At 37.1% G+C, this 15,744-nt stretch overlaps 4 protein-coding genes across 4 annotated transcripts; 2 read left to right on the top strand and 2 right to left on the bottom strand.

The window, feature by feature from the left end:
* Positions 1-396: 396 nt before the first annotated feature.
* Positions 397-2,378, top strand: LOC104229263 (protein transport protein Sec61 subunit gamma-1). Its single transcript, XM_009781876.2, has 3 exons — positions 397-566; positions 701-819; positions 2,137-2,378. Exons 1-2 carry the CDS (start codon positions 473-475, stop codon positions 814-816), a joined length of 210 nt encoding a protein of 69 aa, XP_009780178.1. The 5' UTR covers positions 397-472; the 3' UTR covers positions 817-819; positions 2,137-2,378.
* A 765-nt stretch (positions 2,379-3,143) lies between these two features.
* LOC138870873 (secreted RxLR effector protein 161-like) lies at positions 3,144-3,749 on the bottom strand. The gene has a single exon (XM_070148713.1). The coding sequence runs from the start codon at positions 3,747-3,749 to the stop codon at positions 3,144-3,146; it is 606 nt and encodes a 201-aa protein (XP_070004814.1).
* Positions 3,750-9,716: 5,967 nt separating this feature from the next.
* On the bottom strand, positions 9,717-13,148 carry LOC104229264 (nuclear transcription factor Y subunit C-1-like). Its single transcript, XM_009781877.2, has 2 exons — positions 12,359-13,148; positions 9,717-9,937 (listed from the first exon to the last, which is right to left on the bottom strand). The coding sequence occupies exons 1-2, from the start codon at positions 13,144-13,146 to the stop codon at positions 9,934-9,936; spliced, it is 792 nt and encodes a 263-aa protein (XP_009780179.1). The 5' UTR covers positions 13,147-13,148; the 3' UTR covers positions 9,717-9,933.
* Positions 13,149-14,454: 1,306 nt separating this feature from the next.
* On the top strand, positions 14,455-14,895 carry LOC138870872 (uncharacterized). Its single transcript, XM_070148712.1, has one exon. The coding sequence runs from the start codon at positions 14,455-14,457 to the stop codon at positions 14,893-14,895; it is 441 nt and encodes a 146-aa protein (XP_070004813.1).
* The last annotated feature ends 849 nt before the right edge of the window (positions 14,896-15,744 follow it).

Raw genomic sequence — 15,744 nt, 5'->3', positions numbered from 1 at the left:
ATATATCTCTTCTATAACAGCACTTTACTATAATAGAAAAAAATCGGAACAAACGAATTCGTTATATAGAAGTTTGATTGTAGGGGTATTATCACTTTTAACCGACAACAGAAAATATATATATATTTAGTTGCCGAAAAAGTATATAAATTTAAATAAATTTTATATATAACATGCAAAAAATATATATTTTTTTGATTATTATTTTGAGAGTGAGTATATAATGTCATTTTCTCGGGCACTCCTACTTTCCTTTTAAGTTGGTACGTTATAAAGATCCGCATGACAACTAGACAAGTGCAAGGGGTAATTTAGACATTTCAGCTAACGTCACTCGGCTTTGACCACCAATCGCTATCCTCTCTCTCCGTGTCAAAACCAAACTCTCTCGACGATATTTCTTCATTTGTCCAATTCAGTTACAAAACAGAAACCCTGATCTGCTTCTTCTTTCAGATCAGATCTAATTCAAATGGACGCTCTCGATTCTGTGTTCGATCCTCTTAGAGATTTCGCCAAAGACAGCGTTAGGCTCGTCAAAAGATGTCACAAGCCTGATCGTAAAGGTATTGTGTATATATATAGTTGTGTAGTTTAGGATTGAAGCACAGCTGCTTGATTTATATTATTTGGATGTAGATCTAGGGATTTTACTTGTCTCAGAACCTTATTGACTAATTTTTGAATGTTTGTGGTGTAGAATTTACCAAGGTTGCTACTCGTACAGCGATCGGTTTTGTTGTGATGGGATTTGTTGGATTTTTTGTGAAGTTGATTTTCATTCCTATCAATAACATCATCGTTGGTGCTTCTTAATTGGTAAATTTTTTGCTTTCCCTCTTGTTATTCCGACTCTGACAAATTATTGATTTGGAAATTGTTTACATATGATTGGTCGCTATATATCTTAATTTTGTGGGATCTAGAGACTTGCTTGGTTAATTGCTCGTTTTCTGTTGTATTATAGCCTGGAGAACATTACGTAGTGATATCATGTAGAAGAATCTTATTTGTTGTTGTGTTACGTGTAAATGAGGGATAAGATATAAGTAATCACATATTTGTATCCATAAGGGAAACTTATTTACAAATCGCACTCAGGTTCAATTGTGTTAGGATTTTTTGTACAGCGACTTGCATTTACTAATTATTCATTACTGGAAAGAGCTGAGTCAAAGGTGTAAAATTTAGGACTTTTTGCCTTTAAAAGTAGGTGACCCCATGTTTTACTGTTAGTTTTGTTATGATGGATCCAAGTTGATAAATTTACATTACGAGGATTCTGTTATATTATAGAGAGTGAAAGGTTGATTCCTCAATGTTATTAGACTTTCTAGATAAAAACATTTTTTCTGTTTGGGGCTTTGATGGGATATTTCAGAGAACGCATAGTTCTAAGGAAGTTCATCCTAATCAGCATATATTCAGTGGTCTCTATATATGCAAAAAAGTGCATGAAGTTGACTATGAAAAGCCTGGTAATGTTGATCCATGTTCTCTGCCACCCAAATACTGAAATTACTATGTGGATTTCTTGCCAAATGGCCAACTGAACCTTGACGTTCAGTCATATCATCATTTGATATTGTTATACATTTTCCTTAATTTTCAATAGTTTTAGGACATACACCATTTAGCTGACATCAAAGGAATAAGAAACCTGATGATCTCGAAGTTGATTGTTGATTGATAAATTTATCTTTTAGCTATAAAAAACACTAGATATAATTATATATTCTCTGGTGGATTCGGGTTAGTTATAAGATTGCCGTCAATGTGAGTAAACATTCCTTTTCATAAAAATGAATATGTTAATGATTACCATGGTGTCTTTCTCTCAAATATGATTAGCATGGTGTCTTTGCAGTTTCTCCATCTATCTTGTTTTTTTCAAGTTTATGACATCTAAATGTATAAAGCTGATCCCCCTAATTCTGGATCAAGACTTTGTTCATTGATTGATATGTAAAAGTTTTATGAATCGTCTATAACCTTGCCAACTGTTATTTGTTGACCATGAGTTGTTTATGAAATTTGTTGTGTTTCTGATACTTAGCTTTCTTCCTAAATTGCCTTTTCAATTCCCTTGCTAGTAAAATATCTGGAACTAATCGAACTCTATATGTGAAACTGCAGGCGCTGCAAAGGACATAGCCAATTGGAGATGTAGAGCCAGAGATAGAAGTGGTGCAAAAATTTAGTTTCACATTGTAATCCGCAGCAGTTGGATACCCTGTAGTCTTATTCTGAACCTCCTAGTTAATTAGTTTTTATGTCATTCTAATTGCCTCCCTCACCTCCCAGTCCCCTCTTCCAGCCTGCTATCAGATTTTGTAAACTTTCCTGTTGAATTCAAGATTACAATTTTTTTATCGTAATTTCGCCCAATCCTTTAAGCCATGATGGATGCAGCTTCTAAACGTAGCTTAATTGTGACAAACATGATGGAAATGATGGGGAGGGAAAAATGAGTTTCTTGATCCTTTCTGGTGGTTGCAGGAAAGTGATCCTCCTGTCTTCTATATCCTGCTGCTGTGAAGTGGCATAACTAAGAAACAATTATGTTTAACAGTTTGCCAAATGCTTTAGACGCAGATCAACATATAAAAGTGTTGATCCAACCATGTTGAGAAAGATGTTTAATCCATGTTGATCCAAATTCCGCTCTCAGAAAGTAAGTAAAACGGATAAAAAGGACGAATACCCGGTCAAATCAGGGTTGCAAGGGGCAAGACATTAAAGAGAATTAGAACTCTGAACTTTAGGAAGTGGTGTTCAAATGCTATGTGGGCCGGGAGATTCACGAAAAATAAAGGAAATTTTACCTTCTACGGCAAAGATATATGTGAGAAAGCACGGGAGAAAATATTATTGATTAATATTTTATGTTATAATAAGCCCTATTTATATGTATACATAACGCATAACCTACTCCTATTACATAAGGGACTAGGACTAATTACATACATTCACATAACTATTTTAACACTCCCCTCGGCATATAAATCATATGTACCGAGCTTGTTACATATGTAGTTAATACAAGGACCAATGAGGGACTTGGTGAAAATATCTGCAAGCTGATCATTCGACTTCACAAACTTTGTTGCAATATCTCCCGAGAGTATCTTTTCTCTAACAAACTAACAGTCAATCTCAATGTGTTTAGTTTTCTCATGGAACACTGAATTTGACGCAATATGAAGAGCATCTTGATTATCACACACAAGTCCCATCTGACTAATCTCACCTAGTTTCAACTCCTTGAGCAATTGTTTGATCCAAATTAGCTCACATGTCACCATAGCTATTGCTCGACATTCTGCTTCTGTACTAGACCGAGCAACCACATTCTGTTTCTTGCTCTTCCAAGACACCAAATTTCCTCCTACTAAGATACAATATCCAGACGTAGAACGTCTATCAAAAGGTGATCCTGCCCAATCAGCATCTGAGTATCCAACGATCTGCTCATGGCTTCGATCCTCAAACAATAAGCCTTTGCCTGAAGCTGATTTTATACACAGAAGAATGCGGACAACTACATCCAAATGACTATCACAGGAAGAATCCATAAACTGACTTACAACACTCACAGGAAAAGAAATGTCAGGTCTAGTCACTTTGAGGTAATTTAATTTACCAACCAACCGCCTATATCTTGCAGGATCGCTAAGAGGCTCCCCTTGTTCTGGCAAAAGTTTAGAATTTGGATCCATCAGAGTGTCAACAGGTCTACAACCTGTCATTCCTGTCTCTTCAAGAATATCTAAGGCATACTTTCGTTGTGAGATCAGAATACCTGAGCTAGACTGAGCGACCTCAATACCTAGAAAATACTTTAATCTGCCTAGATCTTTTGTCTGAAAGTGCTGAAACGAAACAACTTTTTTGCAGTCGGTCAGCTTTTCAGACCGACAAGACAACAAACAAAATGTAGTATTGTATCGCGCTATACATATTCACTTTTTATGAAACGAAATAGCTTTTTCGCAGTCGGCCAGCTTTTCATACTGATAAGACAGCACACTAAACGTAGTATTGTACCGCGCCATACATATTGACTTTTTCTGAAAAGAAATAGCTTTTTCGCAATCGGTCAGCTTTTCAGACCGACAAGACAACATACAAAACGTAGTATTTAACCGCGCTATACATATTAATTTTTATGAAACGAAATAGCTTTGTCTTGATTTATCCTTTTATTATCTTTTATTTTCATGTATGTTGCTTTAGTTATGGTTGTTGTGCTTTTATCTCTTCGAATATTATGTTATGAAATTTCAATCTTCATATTGGTCTTCTTTACTAATACCAATAAGTTGAATGTTGGAACTATCATATCATCATCCCAATTCAAAAGATCATGTTAAAAAATAAGTTGTAACAAGACTGTGGAACATAATTTTATTTGATAGATATTGCAACATAAACAAGCACATACACTTATTACAAAAAATATTACGAAAACAAAACACTAGGTGTATCCTTGATAGTTGGGTACATTAGACGAATTTGCACTAGGAGTTGGATTACCACCTCCACCCAGACCAGCTGAAGGACATTTACGACGGTCGTGTCCTGCTTGCGAGCATATGCCACATTTATGCGCATAAATGGTATCACAAATGTAACGACCCGACCGGTCATTTCGAACTTTAGCGCATTTTTCGGCAGTTTGAGGCAATGAGCAGCTTCACTTCAGGCATTATGACTTGTACGTATGGTCGAAATTGAATTTCGGAAAGTTTGGAGTTGATTTGGAAAGAAAATTCTCAATTCGGAAGCTTTGAGGTGAAAGAATGGACTAAGATTGGATTTTTGAGTAAACGACCTTGGAATCGGGATTCGAAGATTCCAACAGGTTCGTATGATGATTTCAGACTTGGGTGTATGTCCGGATTGGGTTTTGGAAGACCTGGGAACGTTTCAGCACATATTGTGGAAGTTGGCATTTTTGAAAGAATTTCATAAGTTTGGGTTGAAGTGCATTTTAGTGTTATCAATGTCTGTTCGGGATTCCGAGTCTGGGAATAGCTCCGTATGGTGATTCTAGTGTTGGGAGCGCGATCAGAAGTGAATTCAGAGGTCCGTGAGTCATTTTGGAGTCATTTGGTTAAAAATAGAAATTTGAAGGTTTTTGAGGAGTTTGACCGGAAGTGGACCTTTTGATATCGGGGTTGGAATCCAATTCCGGAAGTTGGAGTAGGTCTGTAATGTCAAATATGACTTGTGTGCAAATTTGAGGTCAATCGGACGTGATTTGATAGGTTTCGACATCGAATGTAGAAGTTTGAAATTCTAAAGTTCATTAAGCTTGAATTGGAGTATGATTCATGATTTCGATGTTGTTTGATGTAATTTGAGGCCTCGATCCAGTTTGTGTCATGTTATAGGACTGGTTGGTGTGATTGGATGGGGTCCCAGAGGCCTCGGGTGTGTTTTGGGGTGGTTTCAGATCATTTTGGGCTATTTTGCTATAGTTGTTGTTGGTGTCTGGTGTTGTTCTTCGCGTTCGCGTGGATACTCTCCCGTTCGCGAAGAAGGTTTGTGCTTCATGGATTTTGTCCTTCGAGGTCGCCAAGATGTTCTCGCGTTCGCGAAGAAGAAAATCTCTGTTGCACAGGTCTGACTTCGGAGGCTCATATCTCACAATCTGTAAGGAATTTGGAGATGATCCAAAAACGAAAGTTGTAGATCTTTGTGTCTAGTTTTTAGAAAATTAGATATTTTAGAATTTGGATTTTGTACCAAAAGTTATGGCTGGTACACTATAGACTGTCAGGGAAGATGAAGAAGAAATTTGTGTTGCGCAGGGCTGAATTTAGAGGCTTATATCTCGAAATCTATAAGGAATTGGGAGATCACCAAAGCATGAAAGTTGTAGATATTGGTGTCGTATTTTCAAAAAGTTAAACCATTTGTCATTTGGAGTTATTTACCAAATGTTATGGCCATTATACTAGAGGCTGTCTGAGAAGAGTTTGAAAAAATGGTTTTGGGAATTTTCTTCTTCGCGAACGCGATGCGGGTCTCGAGAACGCGGATCAAAGTCGTCTGGAAAGTGTATAAGTGTAAATAAATGGGTTTGGTTCATTTCATCTCATTTCCTCCATGGGAGCTGACCTAGGAGCGATTTTGGAGCTCCATTTTCATCATCCATGTCAAGGTAAGTGATTTCCATATATTGCAAGATAATTACTTGGATTATATCTAGATTTAACATGGAAAATCATGTAAATTAGTAGAAATTTTTGGATTTTGAAGAAAACCTAGGAAATTTGTATTCTTGGATTTTGACCACGATTTTGGACATGAAATTGAGTGCCAATTATATATTTGAGTTCGTGAGGTTGAGGGTGAAATTTATCTTCGAAAAAATTTGGAATCCGGGCAAGTGGGCTCGAGAGCGATTTTATCAACTTTTCGAGCGGAGTTGGATTTTATATAAATTGAATTGTTATGAGTATTATGGTGTATTTTCATTGGTTTGCCCATTATTTGGCTAATTTTGGAGCATTGGGGCATCGGTTTGTGTCGTCGAAAGGGGCTTGGATGCCGGTTATTGGACTTCGGAGCGAGGTGAGTCTCTTTTCTAAGTTTCTAAGTCAAGACCATCAAGTTACTCGTTTTCACTGCACAAAAAGAACAAAATGATAAGCTACTCAAAGTGATAAATATTTTACATATAGCTATATCACTTCACTTACAAGTCGTACTGCGTTGACATTCTATGATGTACATTTTCCTGTTGGTGATGACTCCCGGATGGAACACTGTGATCCAACACGCCAGAACTACGATATTCCAACTGGGTGTGGGGTCATAACTTGTAAAATTCATATCCGGGCGGTACCCCCTATGAAAAATATGAGTGTTAATACAAATTCAATTCAACAAAAAATAAACATCGTAACAGAAAGGAAAATTGAAGTTTACCAGTCGTATTGTGGATTATGTAAAGTAGGAGAGAAATTATTTCCTCACTCCTTGCTCCTCGTTTGCCCGCGGAGATAAGTTAAGATCCGACCAAACTCTTTCAGCCAGAACATGTTGGGCTAAAATTGCTCTAGAATAACCACCCGATGACTGGAGGTTATCCCTACTTTGCGCAATCTCATTATTGCAAATGTTTTCAGCCTTGACATACATTTCCAACAATTTTATTACAATAAATTTCCTGTATTCATCCGGAATGCGCAAAAAATCTCTAAGAGTTTTATCATCTTTGATGTTAAACTCAGAGTAACAAGCAAACCCCTGTGGAGTCACAAAATACAGAAATCTACGGGTTACTTTAAGGTTCACCGAACGTTTCCTCACACTCATTTTTTACGTAACAATGATACCAATTTATCGTACTCCATTGTAAGCGGCAATTTAACATTATACTGTGGAGATGAACTATACCTCACAGAGTTATTGTCCATTACAACCTCACCCCCCAATATAATGAAACCCTTATTTTTGGCTCTTCAGACATTATAAAAAATGCTTGATAACAAGAAGAAAAGTTTGAACGGAAGTTAGAATCTTTTTTGAATGGATTTTCATAAAATCCTAACGCCTTTAAATAAGACAATGCCTAGCTCGAGGGGTTGAATTTTTTGATGTATAGCGCGGTATTACACCGCGCTATACCCATTTGAATGATTGTTATGTTAGTTAACCGCAGGAGAGTTATTGGTGGGCCCACAAACAAGTATAGTGCGGTATAATACCGTGCTATATATATTTGAATTACAATTATGTCAGTTAAATGCAGGAGACTTATTGGTGGGCCCATAAACAGATATAGCGCGTTATAATACTGCGCTATATATAACACGGTATTATACCGCGCTATACTTTAATGGCAGAAACACTGTTAAAGTATAGCATGGTATAATACCATGTTTTATATAAAAAAAAGTATTTTTTAGGCAATAAAAACGTATTTTAAATCCAAAAAGTTGGCATCTCAAATTTTTATGCAGATAGTTTCACTGAAGCGACATCTGTTGGGAACATCAATCAAATATTCAAGTTGTCAAATGAAAGTGTTCAAAGTTTTATGAAGGAGCAAGAGTGACAAAATGGTTAAAAGAAAACAGTTAACCACCTATATTATCCACTAAAAATTGGGTTAGATAATGAACTTTTTAAAAACGGGTCAAATATGGATAGGAACCATATTATCCATTTAGAAAATGGATAACCAACGGGTCTGTCTTTTACATTTGTAAAACCTCAAATTGGGGGTTACTCAAGTTAGAGAGACTAAGAATTCTCCCAAAAGTGATCATATGTAAGAAGTTATAGATAATATAGTTACCCATATTATCCGCCAGTTAACTCATTTTTTATCCGTATTAAATATAGGTCGGATCAGATAATTTATCCTTTTTTCATTACCCGTTTCGACTTGAACCATATCCGACCCGACCCGCCCGTTTGCCACCCCGACGAAGGAGCATTATGATCCTTTATTAGGAAAAATTCAAAAATAGCCAGATTTACAAGTGGTCATTCAAAAAAAGCTACAGTTTCAAAAGTAATCAAAATTTAGCCACTTTTTATGTAAAGATAAATCTGAAGAAAATACTCTTCAAAATCCGGAAAAATACTCCAGTATAATATACTAGAATTCCCTGGAGTTCCAGTATATTATACCGGTCCAGCATATTATATATACTGGCACTTTCCGCGTGTTGGAGTTCCAGCATACTATGCTGGAAGTTCATACACAGGTGCACTGATCTCCAGTATATTATGCTGGAACTTTCCGTGTTGCAGCAAAATAGTTGCTATTTTTCAATGACATTGCAAGCGTTGGCTATTTTTGAATGACCAGTCCGAAAACTGGCTAGCTCGTGCTATTTTTACTCCTTTATTGGAACGTATTGTAACTTTATTAAACATACACTTTTTTGTCTCGTCCTTGTAGTAGCAATATGAAAAGTAAATGAAGCTAGTGAATTGGACCGTACGTGCACAACCTCTAATATACTTGTAACTTGGATCGCCTTCTTTATTCCGTGCTTTTTTTAAGATTAACACCCGCTACTTCTAGTAACAATCTGATGCAAAAGACGTGATGCATTCACCTCCTTCCACCTTTATAAACTAATCTTATAGTACAGTAAGGGGTCATTTGGTTGGAATATGCCTTATGCCGGTATAAGTTATGTTGGAATAAATTATGCTGAAATTAGTTATGATGGGATTGTTGTTTATTCACTATTTGATATGTTGTATTAAGAATGACAATTGCATAATTTCTAAGAAAAAAGTATAAATTATACCGGTGCTAATTACCCCACCCTCTATAAGGTATAAGTTATCCTGGTGTTGAAATTAATATCGGGATAACTTATACCTGATTTGCTAACCAAACAGAATATTAATGTGGTATTAAATTTTTATACCACCCATATACCTTCTTATACCTCATACCAAATGACCCCTAAGTGTGCACATAATACGGTACAGGCGAAGGCAACTGTAGTTACATCAGCGACCAGAGGTAGTGAAAGGTATATTTTTAGTGCTCATCATCACGGCTATAAGTCATATAAACCAACTGATTATGGGAAGATAAAAAAAAGGACGACTTGACATCTGCGTAGGGATATTACCAGCTTTGGTCATCTTCCAAAAGATTGAATGATAACAGGAGCACTATGCAAAGAACTAAAGGTTCAGAAAGAAATTAAGTAATTAGGAACCAACACAGCTGCAATGAATATATCTATATGGCACTAACCACAAAAGGATTTTGACGAGTCAAATCCAGGAAACACAAAAAGAGTGAAGTTTTATACAGACAAAAGGATTCAAGAACGATAGCAAAAAGGTGGATTCACATTTGAGAAAAGAAATTGCATGTCCCATCCGTAACCATTAGTTGCACTTGTACTGTTAAGCCTCCAAACCAGCAGCTGACGAGATCTTTTAACTGCAGCAAGGGAAATGGGAGAAATTTAGCACTAAGATTTAATGGTTGGACAATATGGATGGGAGGGTCTTAAGATCCTGAAGTAGATCATATTAAGAAACCCATAAATCATGAATACTACAAAACATTATATTTGCCACTACGCCAATTAAGCAAAATCATAATGCAAAATTACAAACTACAAACAGATAGAATTGTGAGAACCAAAAGCAAATTATGTGATCGCATAAACCTTGGCGCCCACTGCAGGTACACCTATAGTATAAGCAACATATTTCAACTTCAGAACCAAGATGCATGATACGAAACAATAACTTGAGACATCCAAGAATGAGATGAAGTCATCACCAATGAGATCCCATTCATGAATATGAGTTGCAACGCAATTTTAGCTCAAAATACATTGATATAACTGGAGACAGAAACCTGTCCGGTAAAAAGCAAATGTATTCAACCAGGGATTACCAAAGAAAGAAGAATAAAAACTGTTATTTATCAAGAAAATGATATACTGGCCCCAGTTTCATAAATGTGTTTTTAATTGATAGGAAAAAGAGGGAATAGACAAGTTTAGGCTCGACTACATATAATTCAACCTTTATATTGTAAAATTACTAACATAACCAACTACAGGTAATCATTATAGTTGTGTGGGTTACTACTTACATAATCTTTATCTGATAAAGATTACTAATATTCTTTAATCCAAAAAATCTAGGCCTCCACTCGATGTATATCTTGCATTGGTGAACGAAATAGGGTCAACTTAGCCCATTGAGTGCTCTACCTCATTGCCAAAACTTGCAACTTTAGCAGCTCCCTTGGCAGCTTTTCGTTCCTCTATTCCTTACACATTTGGTACTACAGTTCTTTATCCCCGGTCCCATTTACTCTTTGTTTTCTTTCCTTTTTCACCTCTCTTCATTCAGATCATTAAAACCCCAGAAAAAGGATAGGCCAAGAGAGGAAAAAGCTAGAAAGAAAATCATACTTGTGTTATGAACAAGCATTTCCGAGAATATGATCAACTACTGTCTGACTATTTGCTCTAGCGCGAGATTCCCTTACTCTTTTGGTTACTTCCTACACTTTCCGGTTACAACTGAAATTAAACTAACATTTATTCATTTTTCAAAGAAGATTTTATAAGAATCTCTACTTGCAGTCGTAAAATGAAAACAAGACTAAAATAAAGACAATTTGGATTCCCAGTCCATCAAAACTAATTTAATCTACAATAGATTTTTAGGAAATCCACACTTTCTATTCACCATCCAAAGTCTCTGAACCTGCCAAAATCCCACGGACTGAAAATGATGGACTCACAAGTTAAAACTTACCTAGTTATTTAAACAAGAGATATTCAAGATAGGCCTGCTCTAGATCCCTAAGTTTGCATGGTGATCTTTTCAAAATCCTTTTATTTATACATTGGTCGATCATCTTAACATCCCTTTCTCAATAACCATAACTAGATAGTTACTTACAGATCTTAACACAGGAACAAGCTTTCCTTGCAAGAGAAACTGTTTCAATTTTAACCTCCAAAATATAAAAATGTTCATTTCCCTTGACAGCATTTTGCTTCCTCCGTTCCTCGTGTCATCACTCTTTCCCTTCTCAGTCCCTCTAAAAGAGTTATCTTTACCTCCTAATTACTTGTCACATCAAGAGGATCTCTTTTCTCGGTGTGTAAACAATGGATGAATGATTTGGTCATAAAATTCAAAACTGGACATAAAGTCGTTATAGAAGTAATTAACGTAATATGGATCTGAGCCTAAGAAGTCAGAACATTTAATCAATTGCTCAAATGGTAACATCAGAGTTGTCTACGTGTATCTTGATTGCTACGAAATGACACGAGTCAGCAGTCGTTCAACAAAACCAGGTAATCTGAACGAAGCGTAAGGAGGAAGTAAGCAATTACATGAATCCAGAACAACCATTTGCAGTCTGAATTAGAATTCAGATAAATTGCTGATCTTAACAATCTCACCACAGCCTGTCCAATCTGGACCAGGTTTCAGGTTTCACCATCCAAAGTTTCTGAACCTGCCAAAATCCAAGGGACTGAAAAATGATTGACTCACAAGTTACAAGACTGCAGCAGCAGCAACAACAACAGCTATGCCTTAATTCCAAACCAGTTGGCATCGGCTCTTTTTTTTTCCCTTTCGTGGGGATTAGCCCTAGTTCGGGGGGTCGGCTCGACATCCATTCTGTTCCAATATTCAGTACTTGCAGGTTTTATTTATTTATTTATTTATTTAAGTGAAGCTAATATTCCTAACTCTAAATCCTCACGGAAAAGAACAAATAAAGCATTTTCATTTCCCAATCTTAGCTTTTCAAACCCTAGCTAAAAAATCAGATCTGAAATGGAACCAAATAAACATATAACAGAATTGAAACCCTTACTTTTGACCGTCAAGGTTACCCTGTCCACTGCTTCCACCACTAGCATATGAATTATCCTCTGTTGTCTGCCATTGCCACGCCTGCGACGGCGGCTGGGAATAAAAAGCCGCCGGATCAACCCCAGCCATAGGAGCAGGCCTACCCATCATCACTCCACCCGGAGGAGTAGGCTGGCCCAATGGAGGATAATAATATGGCACACCACTAGCAGTGGGCCCCACCATTCCCGGCCCAAGCCCAACAACGCCGCTCTCGTCCTTAATCTCATCCCTAGGTACAATGTCAACGAGGAAATCAAATATATCGGTACGAGTAATCGCGGCAGCGATGTCATTCTTCTGTAAAGTTCGGCGCTTGTTTTCCTCGGCGTGAAGCCACGAACGAATCGTGAGTTCGAGAATGAAGAGTTCACACGCTTTGGCGAAGAGAATTGGAGCTTCGGCGGAGATCATGCGTACGTCTTCGTCGGCTTTCATAATTTTTTTAATGCGGGCGAGGGGAAGTTGGTGGTTTTTGAAATCGTTGGCTTGTTCGATTTCTTGGCGTTGGTAAGTCCAAAACATTTGGAGCTGTTGCTGTTGTTGTTGGAGGAGGTGGTGGTATGGTGTTTGCTGTGGATATGGTGCCGACTGAGCCGCCGCCGCCGCAGCTGCAGCAGTTGTCGGCGATTGGTGAGGGTTGTTGTCCATGGCGTTTTTGGGGGAGATGAAAGCGACGATTGCCTTCAAAATTTCTACGGAGGTGTAATGGTGCACTCTTCCAAGAAATTTATATGCTACTGCTCGCATCAGTCCCAATTTATGCAATTATTTTCTTTTTTGTCCATCCTTAAAGAAATTGAAGCATCTTTGAATTTTTAAATAAGTTAATTTGAATTTGTTATTTTATCATTAATAAAATAATTTAGAGGAACAAAAATTATTTATAATTTATTTAGATCAGAAATATTAAGGACCTGTTTGTTCAGAGATTTTTTTTATAAAAAAAACGTGTTTTGTTTTATCCGAAATTTTGCAACTTTTTGAAGATTTTCCGAAAATGAGTTTTTCAAATTTTCAGAAAAAGATTTTCCCCACTCACAACTGCAATATTTTTTTAAAGTGAAATGCATGTCCAAACATAATTTTAAATTTTAAATATTATTTTTCGACTTAATTTAAAATACTACTTTTTTAAAAAAATTATAATTTTTATGTCCAAACGACTACTAATATTCTTGCTTTATTTCTTAAACTGTTTAGTCAACAACTTCACATAAATTGAAAAGGAAGGAGTATACTTTTTCTAGTTGATAGATATAAAAATGTTTATTAAGTTACATTTTTATAAAAAAATTATAATTAATGTATTAAACTATTAAATTTTTTAATTTTGATTGGTTGTACTATCAAATAATATTTTATCAGTTACTTTAACATGTATTTCTAATTACTAATATGCTTCGTAGAGCCTGTTTGGATATAAGAATTTTTTTCTTTTTTTCCAAAATTTTTTCACTTTTTTCCGAAATCAGAGTTTGTTCAAAAAATTTCCAATTTGAAAATGCATTTTGGAAATTTTCGAAAACTTGAAAAATCCCAAAAAGTTATTTTTCAAAATTTTCATTCAAATCACTTACAAAACTTCAAAAATAACCTAAAATTCTATTCATGTCCAAACACAACTCTAAATTTCATATACCATTTTCACTTGAAATTTTTTTTCACCCTTTTTTGAAATTTTACAATTCTTATATCCAAACGCCCACTTAATATTACTGATACTTTGTCTAAACACATGTTATATGTGACTCTTAATTTGTTTTCCGAATGTTCTAAAATATCTGATTACTATTTTTTTCTTCCATATAACTCTTGGAAAATACGATAGCGAAGACTCAGATTGACTATCTCTTCCTCAGAAGGTATGACAGAGGGTTGTGCAAGGACTGCAAGGTGATTCCGAGTGAGACACTCGCGACGCAGCGTAGACTCTTGGTGATAGACGGTGGTATTAGATTAAAGAGGAGGAAACGGTCTGCTCGGGGAAAACCTAGAATCAGGTAGGGAGCCTTGACTAAGGATAAAGCCCAAGAGTTGGAGTGGTGGTTGTCGACTATGGGAGCTTGGAGGAGCAGTGGGGACGCGAACACTATGTGTTCAGCGATAGCGGACTGTATAAGGGAGGCGGCGAGAGAGGTGCTATGGGTCTCGACCGGTGTCTCTGGTAGGCATAAAGGAGACTGTTGGTGGAATGATGTGGTCCAAGGTAAAGTGGAAGCGAAGAAGGTGGCGTACCTTAAGTTAGTGGGGAGCATAGGTGAGGAGGAGAGGCGAACGTGCATGGAGAGATATAAGGTAGATAGGAAGGAAGCTAAAATATCGGTCACAGAGGCTAAGACTGCGGCTTATGATCGTATGTACGAGGAACTGGGGGAAAAAGGCGGGGAGAAGAAGTTATTCTGGCTGGCCAAGTTGAAAGATAGGAAGGCTCAAGATTTGGACCAAGTGAGATGCATCAAGGACGAAGATGGTAGAGTACTGATGGAAGATGCCTAGATTAAGAGGAGATGGCAGACTTACTTTCATTAACTTCCGAATGAAAAAGGGGATTGGGATATTGTGTTAGGCGAATTTGAGCATTTCGAGAGTCACCGTGACTTCAGGCACTGCAGGCGTATCAAGGTTGAGGAGATCGTGGGAGCTATGCGTAAGATGAGTAGGGGCAGAGCGACCGGACCAAATGAGATTTCGGTGGAATTTTGAAAGTGTGTAGGGAGAACAAGTTTGGAACGGTTGACTGGGTAGTTTAATGTTATTCTTAAGGCGAACAGGATGCTGGATGAGTGGAGGTGGAGTACGGTGGTTCCATTATATAAGAACAAAGGTGATATCCAGAGTTGTAACAATTATAGGGGTATCAAATTACTGAGCCATACCATGAAAGTATGGGAGAGGGTGGTTGAAGCGAGGGTGAGGATGGCAGTGCATGTATCCGACAAGCAATTCGGGTTCATGCCGGGTTGTTCTACCACAGAAGCTATACACCTTGTTACGAGGTTGGTAGAACTGTACAGAGAGAGAAAAACAGATCTACACATGGTATTTATTGACCTAGAGAAAGCGTATGACAAGGTTCCAAGAGAAGTTCTCTGGAGATGCTTGGAGGCAAAAGATGTGTCGGTTCCCTATGTTATGGCAATTAAGGACATGTATGATGGGGCTAAGACTCGGGTTAAAACAGTCGGAGGCGACTCTGAGCATTTTCTGGTCGAATGGGGTTACACCAAAGCTCTGTGTTCAGACCGTTCTTATTCGCCCTGGTGATGGATGCGTTAACAAACCATATTCAAGGGGAGGTGCCATGGTGCATGTTGTTCGCCGATGACATTGTTTTTATTGATGAGT

The sequence above is a fragment of the Nicotiana sylvestris genome, chromosome 6 (genome assembly GCF_000393655.2).
Source record: "Nicotiana sylvestris chromosome 6, ASM39365v2, whole genome shotgun sequence".
Taxonomy (NCBI): Eukaryota; Viridiplantae; Streptophyta; class Magnoliopsida; order Solanales; family Solanaceae; genus Nicotiana; species Nicotiana sylvestris.
Note: the sequence above shows the minus strand (reverse complement) of the source record. Positions and strands in the feature narration are given on the sequence as shown.